The following is a 20,471-nucleotide window of genomic DNA, read 5'->3' as shown; positions in this document are numbered from 1 at the left end:
GAGCTTCAAACCATATTTTAATATCAATTGGATCAAATACGACTTGTTTGCTTTCTTAACGGGCCAACAATCATTAACACGTTACGAGTAATCGTTTACGTCAACCGGGAAGCCACCAAATCTCAATTATGAATGCAGTTTTAGTTTTATATTCTTACAATGGTATGCTTTTCACTTTATCTGTGGTTTTGGCCTGCACAACTCCTTTCACAACCACCCTGCAGGTGACTGCCATGAAAAACCACAAGATTTTCATTTGATTTCACCTCATGCTTCACTGCAGCAATAACAATAATACTCGCGAAGATCATCTTTCGACTCCCGGTTAGAAGCGGGTCACCCTCGAGACTGATCTTTCCCTCCTAATGAAGGTAGCAGAATCTCAAAATTCCAATGGGTGTGGCATGTTAAAGACTGCTTGCACGCGGTTATATCATAGCTCTCTAGTTTTGGTCTTGTCTGCACGTGCTTTCCGAACTGCTGCTTGAATATGTCTTTCGTGTAATTTGAGCATGTCTTCTGTGTTTCCACCTCGAGTAATCAATGGTCCAGAATAAACCCTGTTTAGCTTCTGTATCGGGCCCTGACAATTGAGTCATAATTTGGTCAAATGTTCTTCACATATAAGACTACATTGTTGGAGCCTCACATCTGCTAAACACAGGCATCAAACCTCTCTCTCTATATATACACTATGTTCTTCACATATAAGACTGCATTATTGATCAAATGTTCTTCACACTTTTTTGCCTCCATTTGAGAGGGAGGGGTGTTAGAGTCCTCATTGGCTAAACACGGACCAAATTATTATATATATATATATATATATATATATATATATATATATATATATATAGGTGGAGGTTCAAACGAGAACACCTCCATTTTATGAGGACGCGAGAACACCCTTATCACATGTGATAATACGCGAAAGGGGACCCTGTGCAGACGACGTGTTTTACGACTTAGGCTATGCCAAAGGTTGTCTGCATATATGATTTAGCATCACATGTGATGGTCTTGATGAATTATAGTATCATATCAACAACACCCTTATCACATGTGATAATACTTATGAGGGGGCTTAGTGGTGTAAGAGCGCCTACAACCAAAATCGCATCGAAAATCGTCCGCGTCTCTGATTTAGTATCACATGTGTATCATATGTGATGGAATAATAGTATCACATGTGAATAGTAAAAGGGTGTTCTCACGTTCTCGTAAAATGAAGGTGTTCTCATTTGAACCCTCCCTCTCTCTCTCTCTCTCTATATATATATATATATATTTGTAATAACCTTCCATCTCTCTATATGGGCACTTTTAAAGAGAGATTCAAAGTGATTTCACGTATTCTAACATGCAGAAACAAGTAAATATGGTAGCAAGCTTACCATAGCGTCTTTGCTAGACACATCATCATTCTTTGTAGAGTCTGGTGCTGCTGGATGCATATTAGTCATCATCGGTCTCTTCAGTGAAGGATCGATGCGTAAATTTCCAATTCTGAGACTTGTACAAGCTGCGTCGTCTTTTAGGTCTTTACCCGTTGCATATTCTGCGGCACATTGGTGGATCATCGAGTTATAGTAGACGAATCCATTCTTCCCTATGCCGTTTTCCTGTTGAGGATTGTAGTTTCTCGCTACAATCTGCCCCTGTAATGCATAAGTTGGCCATTATGACAATGATGGATTTCATAAGAAGAAACTGAAAAGATTCAAGTTCTAAAGAAGGCACCTGTCCTTTAGGTTGTGCTTTCAATTCTACAGCACCGTTTCTAACAGATTCTGGCACATGTCCTTTCATAGCTTCAGCTTTCTGCCTGAAAATATTCAAGACAACAACAGAATATTGAGTTGCGAAGCCACAAGCATGAACTCGACCATTATCAAAATCCTACAGAACTTTAAGGTGTTTTTAGTAGGTCATAGAAAATAGTTACCCTCCATAAACGATATGTCTTTCGTCTTTTTATGTCAAACTAGTAAAGGGGAAGGTTCAAGAGAACAACAATTATTTTGAGAATCTGGAAACCAACTATTCATGTTTTATCCATAGATGAATGTTGTGATAGATATCTATGATGAAAATTATCCATAAGGAAAATTCATGATATTCATGTGAAAATGCATGATATCATGAATTATGAAAATACATGTTATTCATCATGAATAATACGAATAGTTGGTTCCTAGGTTGTTAAAGTATTTATGGCTCTTATTTGAACTTTCCCCAACTAGTAAATTTATAATGAGGATTCATTTCATCCACAAGTTGGGGAAATTTGTAATGAGGACTCATGTTATCTACCTTCTAGCTTCCTCTTCCCGGTACCTAGTATCAAACTCTTTGCTTGGAGGATATTCTGGTAAGCTGGATGGATCACAAGGGAGAGGTGGTGTTGTGAAGAACTGGGACGAAATAAAAGTTCAGTTATTAGTACAAGAGAAACCAAACCAAACCAAACCAAATGATCCCAGTATATCCCGCTCTAGAGCTAGGTCTTGGGGCGATGTAAGCACACCTGGATATAGTGGTTGTTTCTGTGAAGACCCCCGGCTTGTGCAAAAGTGTGAGCAAAACGAAGGGAAGAGAAAGAAGAAAGAAAGAAAGAAAGAAAGAAAGAAAAAAGTAACAAACAGAAAAGGCATAATGAAATAAAAGACTCCATAGGTGCTTCTTATCACTTCTTTCGAATAAAATACTAACTTCCAGTAATGAAGCCGAGTTTCAAGCATACCTCACTCGAGAGTGCAGAAGTTGCAGTACCACGATCGGCTGGTTCAATTGAAAGGAGGGCATCTAAAAGAGCCAAAGCAGAAGAAGACAGGTGCTGTTGGAATGTCTCAACAATGCGTCGCTTATAAGGTTTCTTAGGTTTAAAACTAGTTGCCAGAGGTAACTTTGATTTTCTCCAGTATTCTTCTGAAGGTGAACCACAAAGCTTGAAGATCTTATGTATTTGTTCAACCTAAGATTTCATTTTAACTTAAATAATTAGCAACAGAATTCCAACTTCAAAAGGGAAAATGATTTTAACATTAACGATACATTTGATGAGCATAAATTCAGGATACAGAAAGGAATTTAAACCGCACATCAAAGCAAACGGTCAAAAACACGAACTATGCAATTAGGATATGCATTTTCTGTCTGAATTTTTCTTATAGAAGGAGACAACCTACCTTTGTGTATTTCATGATATTTATAGCAAAATCCCAACAATGCTCATGAATGTAGGAAAATTCAAACAATGCAAATGTTGATTATATGATTTATGGTTTCTACAAGTATTATTATGTGTGTGATTGGAGAAAGGATAGAGTTGCTATCTATAAGAACCGAAAAGCTTCATAGACGCAAAATATTTTTATATTTCAAGCATTATGTTTCAATCTATATAGAGGCACAATAGGATATAAAAGTGAAAAATGCATAAAAATACCTCTGTTCTTCCAGGCATGATAGGCCTTCCAGTAAAGAGTTCTGCAAGGATGCAGCCAGCACTCCACATATCAATGCCGACGCCGTATGATGTTGAACCAAATAAAAGCTCGGGAGCTCTATACCATAAAGTTACAACACGACTAGTTAATGGTTCACGTTGGCCAGGCTCAAAGCGTGCAGCCAGACCAAAATCTCCGATCTTGAGAATTCCATTGTTATCAAGTAGAACATTTGAACCCTTTAAGTCTCGATGCAGAATACCACGAGAATGACAGTGCTCCAATCCACGAAGAAGTTGTTGCATATAACATTTAATCTACAAGCATATACCCAAAATACATTACAAATGAAAACATTAAAAACCAACAAAAGCCAAGACTTTATTGGCCAATTCTTGAAAAAAACAGGATTTAAGTAACATTTGTGGTTGCCATCAATCACCATTAAGATGAATCAATAGGATCTTTAAATTATGATCATAAAGTATGAAGAAAACAAGGAAAACGAAAACCTGTGGCTCTGTGAACTTCTTGACTTTTGGTGATGTTAAAAGCCCAGCAAGATCATGCTCCATATAATCAAAAACAAGGTACAAGGTGCCTGAAAACTTTGAAGTAACTATAGCCTGAAGCTTCATAACATTTGGGTGATCTAATCTTCGCAATATACAAATCTCCCTGGCCATAAAACGGACACTTTCTGGATCCATATTCACGAAACGCACTTTCTTTATGGCAACGATTTTATCAGTTTGCAGATCACGGGCTCTGTAAACACTACTGTATGTGCCTTGCCCAATCTGCGTTGAGAAAATATCATGTATAAACAATATATCAACTTTTGATACTAATTATGCAACTACATTGTCATAATCCCACGTAAATATAATCATGTTATCAAGCCTAATTCTATGACCTAATGCAACGACTTGAGAGAGATGTAAATTACACCCTTCTCAGTTCTCACCCTTTCCATTAATCAACGTCTCAAAACATTTATCAACTTTCCATATCATAGTTGAATCAGATTTGTATACAAGTATGCATAGACAATATGCTTTTATCTTTACTACCTATTTTCAAAATCAGCAATGTAATGGTGGAACTACTATGGGATAAGGAGAATTCATAAGTAGCTTATGTATAAACCGGTAGAAACTGGATTTATATTGTTTATTTGATTGCATTTTTTGAACTTATTTAGAACCTATGCTTGATTTATTACTGAAAGTAGGTTGGCCAACTAAAGAGCATACTAGAAACTGGTTTCATATTGTTTATGGTAACAGAGGATGATGTTGAACACAGAAAGAACGCATAACAAGAATGAGGAAAGATCAAATAACTGAAACAAGTACTAACTTTGTTTAGCATTTCATATGACTCCGCACTTCGGGGAACCCATCCTTGTATGGCCTCTGAAGCAACAGAAGTTAGCCACGACGGCCATCCTGCTGCTTTTTGTGCAGCTTGGGTACCACCTACTATGCTTTTTATCTTTTGCATCCTTTTTGAACCGAGTACCCTTTCAGATATCGATCGTCTATTTCTATCTTTTGATTTCTCAGTGATTCTACTTTTACCATCCTCAAACTGGGTTCCATGTTTGGATGCTGTATCAACAGAGCCCTCAGTCTTAATATTTTGTGGAACACCATCTTTATTCAAAGGATCAACCACCTGTACTCCAACAAGCGATCCACCCTCTTTTCTCCTATCATTTTTACTCGTTCCACTGCTTAATCTTGAGCAAATCCCTCCCATTTTGCTCCCCTCTGAACCGATAGCAGGGTTTATCTCAATTGAATCAAATTTCAATAACCCAAGTGTGGAAAACCTCCAGGCCACTCAATCCAATTATACTATTGAACTTCTTACTCATCTGAGTGATTATTCATGATAATCATGTATCTTGACAGCCTTGATAGAGCATATATTGACCGAAAATAGTCGTTCACTGCAGCTCCTTTGGGGGAAAACAAAATGCAAGAGCCTCTTCAAGCATTTCACTTCCCCAGAACCTACAATTCCAAGCTTTCTACCCCAAAAGAAACTTGGCTTTGTTAAATAATTCTCCACAAAGAATATAGAACGTGTATATATAAGGAGAACTGAAGATTAAACCCAAAATTTCAAAATTGTGGCGTAATAATCAGCAACATACCACTTTGATGATTTTTATTCAGATCAGTGCTACCAGGTACGAAAACACGTCGATTAAAACCCAATGTGATCAATAAAACGGAAGAATTGATTCCTAACGGAAGGGGTAGATAGTCAGAACCCAGACCAGAAATCTTGCATCTAAATGATCCAAATTTCTAATTGAAATCCACACAAATGAAATCAAACAAAAAATGTTTAAATAATTTGTAAGTAAAATATGATGCAGGGATTTCTGGTCGTGCCTGTGACGTAACCTAGAAGGTGATTTGGGGGTTCAAAAGATTTCCCCTCGCTGGATATTGCTTTGGATCTGAATTTTATAACTAATTTGACGAAACCATTTTCCCTAAAATCCATAAATGGAAAGTTTATAAATAAATTCATTTGCACTATAAGATATTGATCCATTACGTATAATCTTTATGATATCGAGAATTAACAGCAAATAAAAGTAAATTAAAAACTAAGTATGATTGAAAAAGCTTACAGAAAAACATGGAGGATTAGGTTTCCGAATCACAGTCATCGAAGAATAGTTCATTCGAAACCCTAGAAATCCGCTCAACCGAAGATTTTTTCTTCTGTAGATTGTAATTGTGAGAACCTGTTTAATGGCGGGAAAAAGGTCGTAACTTCAACTACCGTTAAATTTACATATTTAGTCCTTACACTTTAAATGTTTTCCTACTCAAGTCCTTTTACTTTCAAACGGTACGGTCCTTTGGCTTTGCCCATTTGCTTGCGATTTTCTGTTCCAATCAAAACCGGAATTACAATCCAACGAATTCAATGAAATTTTACAAACATTTGATTTAGAAATTTCAGTGGTAGTTGGTATTTAACGGGATTTCATATGATTTGTTTTAAATTTCAGGGGTTGGGTTTACGTGAGATCAAAGGTTTTTCGTGAGACCCGTAAGATCAATTTATGTTCAYTGATCAACTTTATATGCTAATGATCTAATGGTCTAAAGTTGCATGGTGGCAATTTTATGATTATTGAGAAGTCTCGTGGCAATTTTGTGATTATGAATGTTCAGACTGTAGATCTAATCTTATGATTGAGAATTGGTCTTACGGGTCTCACGAAAAACCTTTGATCTCACATGATCTTAAGTCTTATAATATGCTCTTATAAGGAATGTAATTCAATTTTACTCCAAATCCTTTCACGAAATTTAAATCATTCAAAACCATTACGTCAAAATGGAATTTGGTGGAATTTGACTTTGAAGAAATTGGAATGAAATTTGATGACCATGAATTTGGTTGGTAAGAATTGGAATGTAATCTCTCAAAATAATTGGAATCTTCATCTTTATTTTGAGAGGATGAGGGTTGCAGCTCTGATGACGACATTTATAGCCTAGTGATATTGGTGGTCGAAGGTGGGGTCGGTGCAGATAAAAGTTGTGATGACGATAGAAAACTGTATAATTTTAATGAAACTTGACACTCGATAAGAATATTTTTTTGAATTTAAGTATATAATATTTATATACGACAAATAGAACAAATAAACTCACACCCCTACCTCACCTTTGGTGAGGTTTGAACCATTAGCCTTCTAGTAGGTCAAGTACTCACATACCGTTAGGCCAAAGACACTTTGGTTTTTCGAATTAGAGTTGTGGACCGTAATTACATGGTCTCTTTCGCAGTTGTGTTTTGTGAGTTTTCGACCATACTTGTTATCAGATAAAATTATGTTCATCTGGTAACGTAAATGATCTGTTAATATTATTTTTCTTCTCAAAATCTTTAACAATGTAATTTTTGGATAAACATAATATGAAGACAAGGGTGAAACTGTAATTTACCAATAACATAAGGATGAAACCTCAATCATTCACCTTCTTGGGAACAGTGGCATGCAATATACCCATCCATCACAACACCCTCAAAAAGAGACACGTGTTGGTCACATGACTACCTCCCCCATTTGCATAACATCTCGCCGCCCCACCACCACCAGTAGCAGCAACTCTCCTGAAATTCGTCTTCACTCGCCGCTTTCCTCCCTTCATAATTCTCATCGTCATCTATCCAATTAACCATCGATCACCTCTCTGCCTCTCTCTCTCTCTCTCTCTCTATATATATATATATCTGTATCTATCCATCGATCTGTGCAGGATGGTGATGATGGATATGATCAATTCTGTGCTGAATTGGGTTGTACCGCCTGCAAGTCTGGTGACGCTGGCCTTATCATGGCCAGCGCTTACTTTCATCAATACCTGTGAGTGGCTTTATTATTCTATATATACTGAAGATATGGATCACAAAGTCGTCGTCGTCACCGGCGCTTCTTCTGGAATCGGCGAGGTATGTTAGCTGTTCGGATTGAGCTTAATGTAATTGCAATGGAAGAAAGATTGAATTTGAATTTTGAAAAGTGAATTTAGGGGTAATTATAATTATAATAGCTTCTAACTGATTGGTTTGAGTTTGGGGATCAAAAAATGTCTGTAAGTGTTGGGTTCAAGGTTCAAATATAAGAAGGAATAAAAATTTCTTTGTAGCCATAGATGTTTAAATACGATGACTCCGGACTACTTATAAATAAAATTGCAGGTGATCGTCCTGAAATTAGTTGACTTGTATAACGAGTTGGATATGAATAAACAAGTAAATGATCATGATTTTATTGGATTGATGATAGAGAAAAGTGTGACACGTGTTTTTGTTGTCTATATTTATCATGAATAATGAACGTGAATTATTCATAATGAATGATATATCATTTTATGATCCATGATAAATTGGTTGACCATTCATTCATGATGAATATGAATAAGGCACTTAAGGTAAGGGACACATTCCCATTCATGATGAATATGAATAAACCCGGTAATGTGAGGGACACATGGCGCTCAAGAAGGAACTTAGGTTTTCAATTCAACCTCCTTTGTAGAGAGAGGAGAGATTTTTATAAGTCTAACCATTAGTATAAATCATATAACCAGATTGATTGATATATTTATAGAAATGTTTGAGAGTGTTTTTATTATGATTTTGATGTTTATGGAAAGGTTTATTTATTATGATCAACATTTTATATTATGAAACAATCAAAATATTTATTGAATAAGATATTCATTAGACTAGATATACGGTTGAGATTGGTTTGTATTAATAATTGAGTTTGTAAATTAAACCACTTATATATATATATACACGAAGGATCATATGAGAAGAAAAGTTAGTAAGAAAGAGATATGAACCCTTGATCATTTTTAATCTCAAACCCACCAATGAAACGTGCTTGACACGGAAATTGATCTGGTGCATCTCATCCTAATGTGCATCCAAAGGTGGAGAACTGGAGATTCCTTTTTACCCTTCTCCCCGTAACTTTCATTCTCACCGGAACCAACCCTATACACACACACACACATATATATATATATGAAGGGTTCAAACAAGAACGCGAGAACACCTTTTTACAATATTCAATCACATATGATACTATATCCATCACATACATGTGATACTGATCAGAGACGCGGACGACCTTTAACTCAACCTAGGTTGCAGCCGTCCGCACACCATCAAATCCCCTCTCATGTATTATCATATGTGATATGGGAGTTCTTGCATTTTCTTAAAATGAAGGTGTTCTCACTTGAGACCAAATTTCCGCTGTATACATTTTCGGTTGGGATCTACCGATAACCCAGTTGTCGTTTGGCCATTGACCCTTTGTCCAGCCAGTAACTAGAAGATCAGAAGCTGTAGTGTTATTAGTTTATCTGATCTATCCCTGCATACATATAGTTACATAATCATCTACAGATTCATACATACAATTTTTCTTGATGGTGTCAGCAAATTGCGTATGAATACGCGAAGAAGAGAGCAAATCTTGTATTAGTAGCACGTAGAGAGCACAGACTGCACGGGATCAGCGAAAACGCTAAACGACTGGGTGCACCGAACGTCTTGGTAATGGCTGCTGATGTCGTCAAAGAAGAGGATTGTAGGAGATTCATCAACGAGACGATAGGTTTTTTTGGGCGAGGTAATCTAAATCTCAATTGTTCACATTGCTACAAACTACTTTTCGACTTTGAATAAAATACAAGCATTGATTACTAAACAATCCCTCTGTCCCAAGATAAACGTCCACAATGAAAAGAATACTGATTTAGAAATGTGTAATTATCATCCTTTTTTTTAATCAAGTAAATGACGGTTTTTACCCTTAATAATGGAGGGAGTAATGAATTTCTCCGTCTCATAATTAAGGGTATAATTGGAAAGTAAACACTTACTTTCAGACAGATCGAAATAGAAATGTGGATACTTATCATGGGGCATAATGTTCCATGTGGCATGTTATTGTTGCAAATTTTTATTTCGATTTTGATTGTTCCATCCTCTACAGTCGATCATCTAGTAAACACGGCAAGCTTGGGGCATACGTTCTACTTCGAGGAAGCAAATGATGCGTCGGTGTTCCCGATTTTGATGGTATAACTCAAATTCGAAGGGCTTTAGCTCGTTCCCGAAGAATGCGGTAGGCCCATGATTGATGAATTTTGTACCTTTTTCCGTTAAATTTCAGGATATCAATTTTTGGGGGAACGTCTATCCTACGTACGTCGCTCTTCCTTACCTCCGACAGAGTCATGGCCGGATTGTAGTTAATGTTGCAGTCGAGAACTGGTTACCTCTCCCTAGGATGAGCATATATTCCGTAAGCACATTCGGATCCAATCCCGTTGTAATTTCTTTCATTTTCTGTTTACAATCAGAAGATTGAGTTACAGAAACAGCCACTTTGACCATTTATTTCGTGCTCGTTTTCCTTTGAGTGAATGTTAACTATCGGCTTTTATGCTAACGGTTGCTTGACCAGGCTGCGAAAGCTGCTCTAGTGAACTTCTATGAGACGTTGAGGTTAGAACTGAATGGTGACGTTGGAATCACGATTGCTACACACGGTTGGATCGGTGCCGAGATGGCCCGAGGGAAATTCATGCTAGAAGAAGGTGCAGATATGCAGTGGAAGGAAGAACGAGAAGTAAGTTTGTCACGAATCTCCCTGTCCCCCCGACATGTTACTTCCTACGTTCTAAAATAATTGTCCAGAATACGTGTCCACTTTCAAAAGTAAGCATCTCATTTCCAATTATACCCTTAATTTTGAGATGGATATTACTCCGTGTTATCAAGGTAAGTTGTCATTCAGTAAAATTGTCCACTTTCAAAACTAAGTATCTATTTTTCATGAAACCCTTAATTATGAGAAGGATAAGTTCATTACTCCTTCCGTTATTAAGGGTAAAATGGTCATTTAGTTAATTAAAATGTATAATAATTATACATCTTTGAAACTGTGTGTATTTTTCATTATGGACATTTATTTTGGACGTGGGAAGTAGCAACTAATATGAGTAGTAGATGCTTATATGTTACTTATGATCCCTAGGTACAAGCTTCGGGTGGTCCCGTGGAAGAGTTTGCGAAGTTGATCGTGTCTGCGGCCGTGCAAGGCAATGCGCATGTGAAATTCCCGAGTTGGTACGACGTGTTCCTTTTGTACAGGGTGTTTGCACCAGACGTATTGACGTGGACGTTCCGCTTGCTTTTGTCACACCAAGGTATGAGGACGACTTCTTATATTGGCACGGGAAGATCGGTTTTAGAAACTCCATCCCCACCAAGACGACTTCTCACCGGAGGCACTCATACGGTCCCACACACCTCTTCTCGACACACTACCCCTCGAATTCAGCTATTGAACGAATAGGGGATGTTTCTGTTTACACCTACATGTTCATTTTGTGTATGTTAATGATGTTTTTAAGGATGGTTTGAATAAGGTATTTCTACGGATTTTAGAATACGGTCCATTACTTCAAATCGTTATGGCTGCCTAATTGGTTGGTTTTTGGTAGGCAGGACAGGACAAAATAAAAACTTGGCCCTGTTTGACGTGACAACTAGATTGGGTTTGGACTAAATGGGGCAAAAATATTGATTTAGTTGTCCAACCAAAATAGATAGAATAAAAACCGAGGAAGATGGGACAATATAGACAAATTACTAAATTACCCTTGTCAAATTAAAATTTAAAACCTAGAATTCTTTCACTGCCTACCTTCAAACTCATCATCGTTCCAGTCCCATCCAGTGATGTCCGCATATCAATAATTCGTACATTGTAAATCAGTTTTCATGAGTTGTTTCATAAGCACATGTGAAAATCAATGTGTAAACATTGTTGTTTCATATTTGAAGCGTCCACGATCTGTTTGTACGTGGGAAAAAACAGTCATGAATGTTTCACATATTAAACAACATTGTATAAACACTACATCATCACATCTATGTAACAACACAAGAAAATTGGTTTATAAGCTCGTAAGAATTGTTAGGTTTGTAAAAGAAAGAGAACTCTATATTCATAATCAAACAGGACAAACCCAGTAGATCCTATACAGAATAAAGAGACCATTTTCAAGATCCGGGCTTGTTATAATCTAATTGCCGTCTTAAGCACACAAAGCGAAATGGAACAAAAAGCCATCGTAATTTGAACAAACTTATAACGGGTATACGACCACCGGATCCATTTCATATCTCATAAAACTGTCGGAAAACAAACGAAAAGACGCAACTTTAAGCAAAGAATGTATATCTTACCGATTACCGACGACAAATGTTGTTTACTTGAATGTATTGGTAGCAGAATAAAGAAAATCCAAGAAGCCTGTACCCTTGAGGATTCCTTTACCAGTCAAGAGTTCAAAATCTAACAGCAACAGGAACCCAATTATGGCTGCCTTCCCATTAATCAGTTCATTATTCTTTGTGAAACCAAATCCTCCTGAACCCTCATCAACCACCATTCTTACCTGAACACCAATATAAAATATAGTGGAAAAGGTGATGATAAAAGAAATAACGAGTATCTGTTGGAGTTGGATGTAATCTCTTTAGAGATTTGGATTTTAAGTACTTTATTTTTAGAAAAATTATAGCATAGTTGTTAGAGATATGCTCGGTGCTTTGGGAGGGCATGATCTCAGATGGGAATTCTTGGAAGCGGCGGTTAAGGTAGTTGATTGCTTGTAGGAGTGTCCCCTTTGCGTCCGTTAAGAGCATCGCTTGAGTTGGGGGGGTATTTTGGTCATTTTCCTATTTTACTAAAAAAAACTAGTGTACAAGTCTTTAAAGCTTGTGTATATGTCATCTGTGTATGCTAGGTTTTTTTAATTAAAAATGATCGAAATGCCCCTCAACTTGTTAAATTCTCTTAATGGACGTTAGGGGAGGGACCATCGATGCAAACATATTCAAAAGATACGGGTCCTGGTGTAATTTCTAAACTGGAGTGGCGTTATTGGAGTTCGTTAAAACCACAGGGACGATTGATGTAACGTATTCTAGTTTTCCGTCTTTTACTAAACCTTTCTTGCAAGCCGCGGTCTTCTTGAAAACAACCCCAGTCTCTTTGGACAGAGAGATAAAGCCTGCTTACATCCGGCCCTCGACCCTACCTCCATGTGGAATATTGGCCTAAACCCTTATTGCTAAGCTTGGCCAACCGTACACGGTTTTTTTTTCCTATTCTTGCCGTGGGACGTAATATAAGCTAGTGACATAAACTACGAACCACTCCCAACCCATGGGGTACACGAATGTGAAAGAAATTGTTAAGTTACCTCATCCACGTTGACATCAGTAGCAGTCATACCCGGTTGAGCTCTTCCACTGAATACGATTTCTGCAGATGCATCAGATGATACCGATCCTCCCATGCTTATGTAGATATTTTCGGCATCAACTTTCACGGGATAAACGAACAAATTCCTCAATGCGGGTGTGAGCACTCTTAACACGGGGTTCTTCGGAAACCATTCCTTGATCGACCCATTTCGTAAATCAAATGTGCTATCGGTTGCTGGACACATGATACACCCATCCTGCACAACATTCTTAACATCAGTCATAATATTGCACAATTATGGTAAAATCAAGGAAAATTAGGAAAAGAAGTGAAAAGACTAAAATGCCCCTGAGTTAATCGAATGGAGTTAGGAGCAGTGACCAAAGGTGTTTAAAATGCATAAGGCATACCACAAGACGCTTTTGTGTAATTATTTGATTTCAGGGACTCGAGACGTAAAACAACAAACCGCAGGGACCAAACATGAAATGTTACACGGAGTATTCTTGCCCGTGGGTAGAACCAAAAATCATTTTAGCTACTTTAGGTCGTTGTATTCCATAAATAAGAATAAAATTTCACCAAAGGGCTTGCATTCGATACTTAGGATGTACATAGATTTTACCTTTACCCAGCGGAGTAGAGAGATCTCTGTTGAAATTCTATTGGAGAAATATGGAAACTAGTGGCAATGCATCAATCTCATGTTCATAAAGGCGACGAGGAAGGTGAGAAGAATTTGATGCATTAACCTTTGGGGCCAGATCAACTGGCAGATAAAGGTTAGGCCTCCTCATAGGTCGCAAACTCCTAGCATCACTTAGGATTTTCATGGCTGTTATCTTTAGGGATCATTGAATTAGTCAAGATATGCTTTGCAAATAAACTGACTCGGACACCCACTGCTACCACACAAAAATTTGATGCATTGGAGATAGTTTTTAATTTTATTTATGTAGCATTGGTACCTGATATCTTTCACCTAACTAGTCCACACAGTGTATGCAAAGTGCTTCCTCTGCATGAGATAAGCAAATTCTAAACTATGAAGTTCTTTTATAACTTAAAGCTTGGGTCACTCGCCTTGGACCTTGTGTCCAATGTGGCATTAGGCCTCGGGTTCGATTCCTGCTAGGTGCTATCACTTTCTTTGAGGGCCAAACCTCCCCGGCCCAAGATCATCATGTGAAAGGCACACACGATCTTCTTCAAGTTTGAAGAACCGACCAATGAGTCAGAACATTCTGAGATCTCTACAACGGACAACCAATGATTCCTTGGAGTAAACTTTGATCACCACCCAAAGGAAAACATAAATTGGGAATGCCCATCAAGAAAAACTTAACAAAATTAGTCATTGAAATGTATAATACACACAATAAGTGGGCTATGAAACATTTGGAACAAGTAATGTTATTGTCATAAACTTAGAGTTCCACATCGACTAGACTTGGACCATTTCTCTATAATATATGTTGGAGCCTCCATTTTGTACTCAATAGCTCTTTTGGGGGAAATCTAGCGGGGTTTTACATGATATTAGAGCAAGGGTCTACCAACACTCTAGGGCAATCTCTACTCATCTAGCCCCCTCTCAACACTCTTTGATTTGACCATTTCTCCTCGGTATATATTGGAACACCTCTTCTCTCCTCATGGGGTTAACCTAATGGAGCTCCGTTTATTCACATGGTATTAGAGTCAAGGTCTACTGGTCTATGAACTTGACACTACGGGACAGTATGTGCCCGTCCAGCCTCATGGGCATCAGAGTCTTGCATTGGATAGACTCTAACCTTTTCTCCACCATATATTTTGGAACCTCCCTTATGTGATCATGGGCTTTTTGGAGAGTAATATAAGAGGCTGTTTGGTTGGTTTTCCATTAAGTCATATACGGATAAAGTTGTCTAGTTGGATTAATCTGTCTGTATAGATTTAGAAGGTTTTTGTTTGGGAGAGTTGTCTCATAGATGGAATGGGTGTACTTCTTAATTGGGAGGGCCCAAAAAACTTGGCTTTCCGCATAAAGCTCCTCCTATAAGCTTACTGAATAAGCCACTTTCTGTGTCAAAAACTTGGCTTTCTGCTAACAAACAGGCCTTTGACACACATTGTACACATGATAATTAACAATCAAAGTGATATGAATGCTTTAAAATTTCAAGAAAAACTGATAACCACATTGAACTTCATAACATAAATTTCGAATTTCACCTGGAAATTATGGTGGAAAAATTGGGGGAAATCAAACCTGGGTGAGCTTAGCATTGAGTAATCCTTCACTATAAGCACCTTCAGCAGGTGATCTATTCTCGATAGCAAACACCTCATCCTTATACCACAACAGCAGAATCGTCTCTCCATCCTGTATTATCACTCTCCTCTCACCTTTCGGCAACGCCGACAATGGTACGACCGGAACCCAATTCCTTCCATCATCAGAAACCCCCGATGACCCCTCCTCCGCCACCGACGACGACGAAACCTCCGTCGCTTTGCACACTATCCCATCTCTCCGAATAGCCAAGGCCATAGGCTTTGCAGATTGGCAATTCTGATGATGCAATGATACAATTGGTAGTTTCCGGCGGTGATGTGGGGTGCAGGGGGCGGAGAGGAGGCCGGAAGCGAGCTTGGTGGCGGCCGTAGTGGCCATAGTTGATCGTTGGTACGGTTATGGACGGTGGGTGTTGAAGAAGAAGAATGGAGAAGTGGAAATTGAATGGGTGAATGAGTGTCCATCTGCGTATTATCCAAAAAAGAAGAAATATTTGTGCATCTCTGTTGCCATACGTCCAGACTCCATGGCCACATAAACCGGATAAATCAGGTTCTCATTTCTATGCCACTTTAGAGAAAATTACGGATCTAGGGTCCGTTTGCCAAATAATCAAGAGTGTTACTGACAAGAGGGTGACGACTAAGCGGTGTTTGAGATTTTTATAAAAGCTGTTTTTTAGTTTGGTAAGTTATTTTTTGGTATTTAAATATAAAAAAAAAAAAAAACTGTTTATACTCATATCAAATCGGTAATAAGGTGTTTTTGATAAGTTAATTTTTTCTGACTAATGAAAAATTGTTTATTACCAGTTTACAATTTTAACTCTGTTTTATTTAACTTCGATTTGATATCACATAAGTTAATAAGCACTTCTACAAAAAAAAATAAGTTGTTTTAAATAAACAATTCCAAACACCCCCTAAATCAAGTAATTTGTTGAAAACGATGCCCTTTTCAAATTACTAATATTTTACCAATAACATAAATAATATCACACATACTCATCAGTCATCACTTATGGTAAAGATTAAACCTACGAATTCGACCAAATGTCAAAAGTATAAAGAGGTTTCAGGTTTAAATCCAAGAAGAAATAAAAATTCTATTGTGGTCACGGATGTTCAAATCCAAGAAGGAATAAAAATCATATTGTGGTCACGGAGGTTCAAATCCAAGAAGAAATAAAAATCATTTTGTGGTCATGGAGGTTCAAATGCGGTGACTCCAGGCTATTTGCAAAACAGGTAGTCACCCTAAGATTAATCGGCTCGCATAGCGGGTTGGATATCCAGGTTAATAAAAAAAATTACTTTAAATTCTTTTTTAAAGCTTAGATATAAACATTTATTTATTGAATCAAAAACATTTTATTAAATTAATTTATTTTACTATATAATTAATCAAGTTATAGAAATAAATATTTAATTGTAATTTTGTTGTTATTTGATTAAAATATTGTTTTCATATTATGTGTTAGCTTAAGAAATTGATTAGAAATCATTTTAATGAATGGTAATTTCTGAAACTGACCTGACATTTTAGAAATAAATGTGTAGCCAATTTTTCGTATGTAAATATTGTATCATAGTGGATGGTTATAAATCTAAAGTATCTAAATTTGTCAAAGAGTTTGTACCCAACACTGGTTGTTGCCGCACAATGCATTGCATATACGTAAGCATTTCTAACCGTTATATTATAATTATCCTAAAATCCAAATCTGTAAAAAAAGGTTCATCTAACTTTAACAGCTATTTTATTTTAACGATTTCAAAATTAATTATATTATTAAAATATTTTATAAACAATTCATCTCTTTATACATTTTTTTTATTGAAATTAAAAAAAATTATTACATATTCAACCTTATTGGTGTGAACAATTAAAATAACAATCTCTCTATTCAATATTGATTTTAGAGGTTTTCTACATACGGAGATATTTATCTTTTCGGTTTTATGCATTTTAGCATGAACCACATGGATGGCGTCCGGTTGGTTTAAGTTTGGGCTCCAAATGACAAAAATGTCTGGATATCCCAGGTTTGAAACCAACGAGGAATAAAAATCTCACTGTGGCTAATGAGATTCAAATGCGGTGACTCTGAGCTACCCGTGAAACGGATTGTCGTCCTAGGATTAGTCAACTCGTATAGCGGGTTCTAGAAGAACGTTGAAAATGTTATTGATGACTTAGGGGTTGTTTACCAAATTTTCTATTGAGTCCTGTATGGATAAATTTGTCTGTCCGGATAAATTTATGTTGTTTTTTACTTTTCTATCTGAATCAACAATCTGAATAACAGAAATAACCAATTTACCCCTAAGGATGAACTACTCGCTGTTTAATAATTGTTGAATAAACCCAAATGGAACCAACTATTTAATCAAGTGTTTTAAACACAAAACAGTAGCTATAGCTATGTATTGAAACAATCATCGAACCAAAGTTAATCCAAGTTAACAAAGTTGTTATGAATTTGATGAACCTTTTTCCTTTTGAATGGATATAAAAAGACAATGAATTATTGTTTATTTTGCTTTACGTGCAAATTCCTTTGGAATCTAACCAGTAAAGGAAATTGAGTAATAAAATAAGGAGAAAATGGAAGATGAGAGAAGCAACTTTAGTTATAACAAACACAAGCTATGTTCCAAACATGGAATACATGAACACGTGAAAACAGAGGGAAAGTCTTTTGCGATCCCTGGAAGACACCAAATAATTAATCAATAATTTAATTAAAAAAAAAGTTTCACAGAAACGAAATCCCCTATCCGATTTTGAATGGAATTGGTTGCCTTACCTGATCTGATGATTGATCAGAAGGTTGATGCTGATGTCGGAAGTGAAAATTTGCCATTGTTATTGTTGGTATTATGATCTATACGCAATTGAATTGGTTGAATCTGGAGAGTTTTCATTTCGATACCACGTCTCTTACATAGATTTACATTCGCTTCTTGATCTCCGCGGCGAGTTTTCACCACCGGCAATGGCGGATCTAATTCTTCAGCCACCGTAACTCTCATAGTATCCTGTTCACCACTACTAGTCATCACCGGCAATGGCGGATCTAGTTCTTCAGCCACCGTAACTCTCATAGCATCCTGATCACCACTACTAGTCATGTAATATTTCTTCGTACCAATCGGTTTTCCTCCTCTACCATTACAACTTCTACTTCTCTTCGTCACAGATTTACTGCTACAAGTGTTGATAGAAACAGCGTCAATGCCTGGCGAAATTAGGTTTTTGCCGGAGAAGAGTCTGTGGAGCTTGATGTAACTATGAACGGAGGATTTTCCGGTGGTGGAAGCCGAGAACCTGCAAGAAAGGAATCGATCGTTGCCATTGATGTTGATGTTGTTGGTGTTGGTGGATCTCTTTTTGATTTGGCCTATGCAGCTGAGTTTTGGGGATGATGGATCTGCGGAAGAGGAATCGGAGCATTTGGCAGGTTTGACGGTGTCATTTATGGAGAATCGACAAAACATTGGCATGAAGAAACTCTTATGTGACCTGTTCGCCATTGTTGTTCGATCGAGAGAGAGAGAGAGAGGTGCAGAGAGCAGGAAGTGTGCTTTGGGAATGAGCGAAGGGTAGTTCGCTTTGTGGACTCGTATGTTTGGACCCACAATAATACGAATTTGTAATCCCAGTGGTTTTTTTCCCTTCTTTTCCCATCAGTTCTTTTTGTAAATTTTCAAAGCCACGTGCAAATTAAAGAGGTAACCTTTTAGGCAAGAGGTATTTTTCCAATGTCACATGATTTGGAAATTGGTATTCATTTAAAAAAAATATAAAATATCATAATTAATTAATTAATATTTTATTATTTTTATTTTTATATGTTAATATATATATATATATATAAGTTTAAATTATATTATAACTATTTTATGCATATATTTTTTAAGTATATATATAGTAGCCTAATCAAATGAAAGCTAATCAGTTTATGGTAATCATGAGGTCCAATTTCAACCACAAATCAGTAGATAAATTAGAAAATTTATAATTAAAATTGAAGTTTTATTGCAAGGACAATTTAGGTATTTTAAAACTCTCTCTCTTCTATCTCCGTCCCTCGTCCTCCAGCTTCCGACAACTGTCCCCTGGCCACCTTTCTCCGGTGATACCATAGTGATATCACAATGCATCTTATGTGTTTAGGTATCACACTGAGGTCGTTTGTGTGGTCGATCGGAGATGTAACACAATGGTATCATAATGCATCTTATATGTGTTTGTTATCACACTGTGTCTTTTGTTTAACATATTCAATATTTTTATGTATCACAGTGGTATCATCGGAGGATGGGGGACAGAGAGAGGTGAGAAAATACATAAAATGTCCTTGCATTAAAATTTTAATTCAAAATTATCAAAATTATAAATTTTCTAATTTATCTATTTGATTGTGGTTGAGAATAGATCTCACGATTACCACTAGTGTTCTCCCTTGAATTGACCCATATATATATATATATATATATATAGAGAGAGAGAGAGAGAGAGAGATGATGTTTCAAATGCAACTCATTACATTTGTACAACCAATGCAACTCAATCAATTGAGATATTTATGGAAAGATGAAAGTTCATTTATTATGATTTGAATATTTATGAAAGATAAATAGGGTTTATTAAGTATGATCAATAATTTATATTAAAAAAAATAAAAACTTCTATGAAATCACATATTCATCAAATTAAATGGACGGTTGAGATTGAGTTGTATTGGTTGTACAAATGTAAATGATTGCATAATAACTCTCACACATATATATAAACGCATTATATATTATTATTATTATATTAATGTTGTATTCATACTTATTATTATTATTATTATTATTATTATTATTATTATTATTATATACACAAG

At 36.6% G+C, this 20,471-nt stretch overlaps 4 protein-coding genes across 4 annotated transcripts; 1 reads left to right on the top strand and 3 right to left on the bottom strand.

The window, feature by feature from the left end:
- Positions 1 to 1,562: 1,562 nt before the first annotated feature.
- Positions 1,563 to 4,955, bottom strand: LOC112511026 (probable serine/threonine-protein kinase At1g09600). The gene is made up of 6 exons (XM_025116390.1): positions 4,812 to 4,955; positions 3,962 to 4,249; positions 3,449 to 3,766; positions 2,744 to 2,974; positions 2,314 to 2,414; positions 1,563 to 1,825 (listed from the first exon to the last, which is right to left on the bottom strand). The coding sequence occupies exons 1-6, from the start codon at positions 4,953 to 4,955 to the stop codon at positions 1,585 to 1,587; spliced, it is 1,323 nt and encodes a 440-aa protein (XP_024972158.1). The 3' UTR covers positions 1,563 to 1,584.
- A 2,729-nt stretch (positions 4,956 to 7,684) lies between these two features.
- On the top strand, positions 7,685 to 11,469 carry LOC112511210 (11-beta-hydroxysteroid dehydrogenase-like 5). Its single transcript, XM_025116731.1, has 6 exons — positions 7,685 to 7,943; positions 9,447 to 9,639; positions 10,006 to 10,091; positions 10,186 to 10,317; positions 10,480 to 10,644; positions 11,053 to 11,469. Exons 1-6 carry the CDS (start codon positions 7,752 to 7,754, stop codon positions 11,371 to 11,373), a joined length of 1,089 nt encoding a protein of 362 aa, XP_024972499.1. The 5' UTR covers positions 7,685 to 7,751; the 3' UTR covers positions 11,374 to 11,469.
- Positions 11,470 to 12,005: 536 nt separating this feature from the next.
- On the bottom strand, positions 12,006 to 16,084 carry LOC112511211. The gene is made up of 3 exons (XM_025116732.1): positions 15,551 to 16,084; positions 13,292 to 13,552; positions 12,006 to 12,481 (listed from the first exon to the last, which is right to left on the bottom strand). The coding sequence occupies exons 1-3, from the start codon at positions 15,953 to 15,955 to the stop codon at positions 12,293 to 12,295; spliced, it is 855 nt and encodes a 284-aa protein (XP_024972500.1). The 5' UTR covers positions 15,956 to 16,084; the 3' UTR covers positions 12,006 to 12,292.
- Positions 16,085 to 18,203: 2,119 nt separating this feature from the next.
- On the bottom strand, positions 18,204 to 19,142 carry LOC112511701. Its single transcript, XM_025117413.1, has 2 exons — positions 18,387 to 19,142; positions 18,204 to 18,287 (listed from the first exon to the last, which is right to left on the bottom strand). Exon 1 carries the CDS (start codon positions 19,111 to 19,113, stop codon positions 18,403 to 18,405), a length of 711 nt encoding a protein of 236 aa, XP_024973181.1. The 5' UTR covers positions 19,114 to 19,142; the 3' UTR covers positions 18,204 to 18,287; positions 18,387 to 18,402.
- Positions 19,143 to 20,471: the final 1,329 nt, after the last annotated feature.

The sequence above is a fragment of the Cynara cardunculus genome, assembly GCF_001531365.2.
Source record: "Cynara cardunculus var. scolymus isolate 2C chromosome LG 4, CcrdV1, whole genome shotgun sequence".
NCBI classification, from domain to species: Eukaryota; Viridiplantae; Streptophyta; class Magnoliopsida; order Asterales; family Asteraceae; genus Cynara; species Cynara cardunculus.
This window is presented reverse-complemented; position numbering and strand designations above follow the sequence as displayed.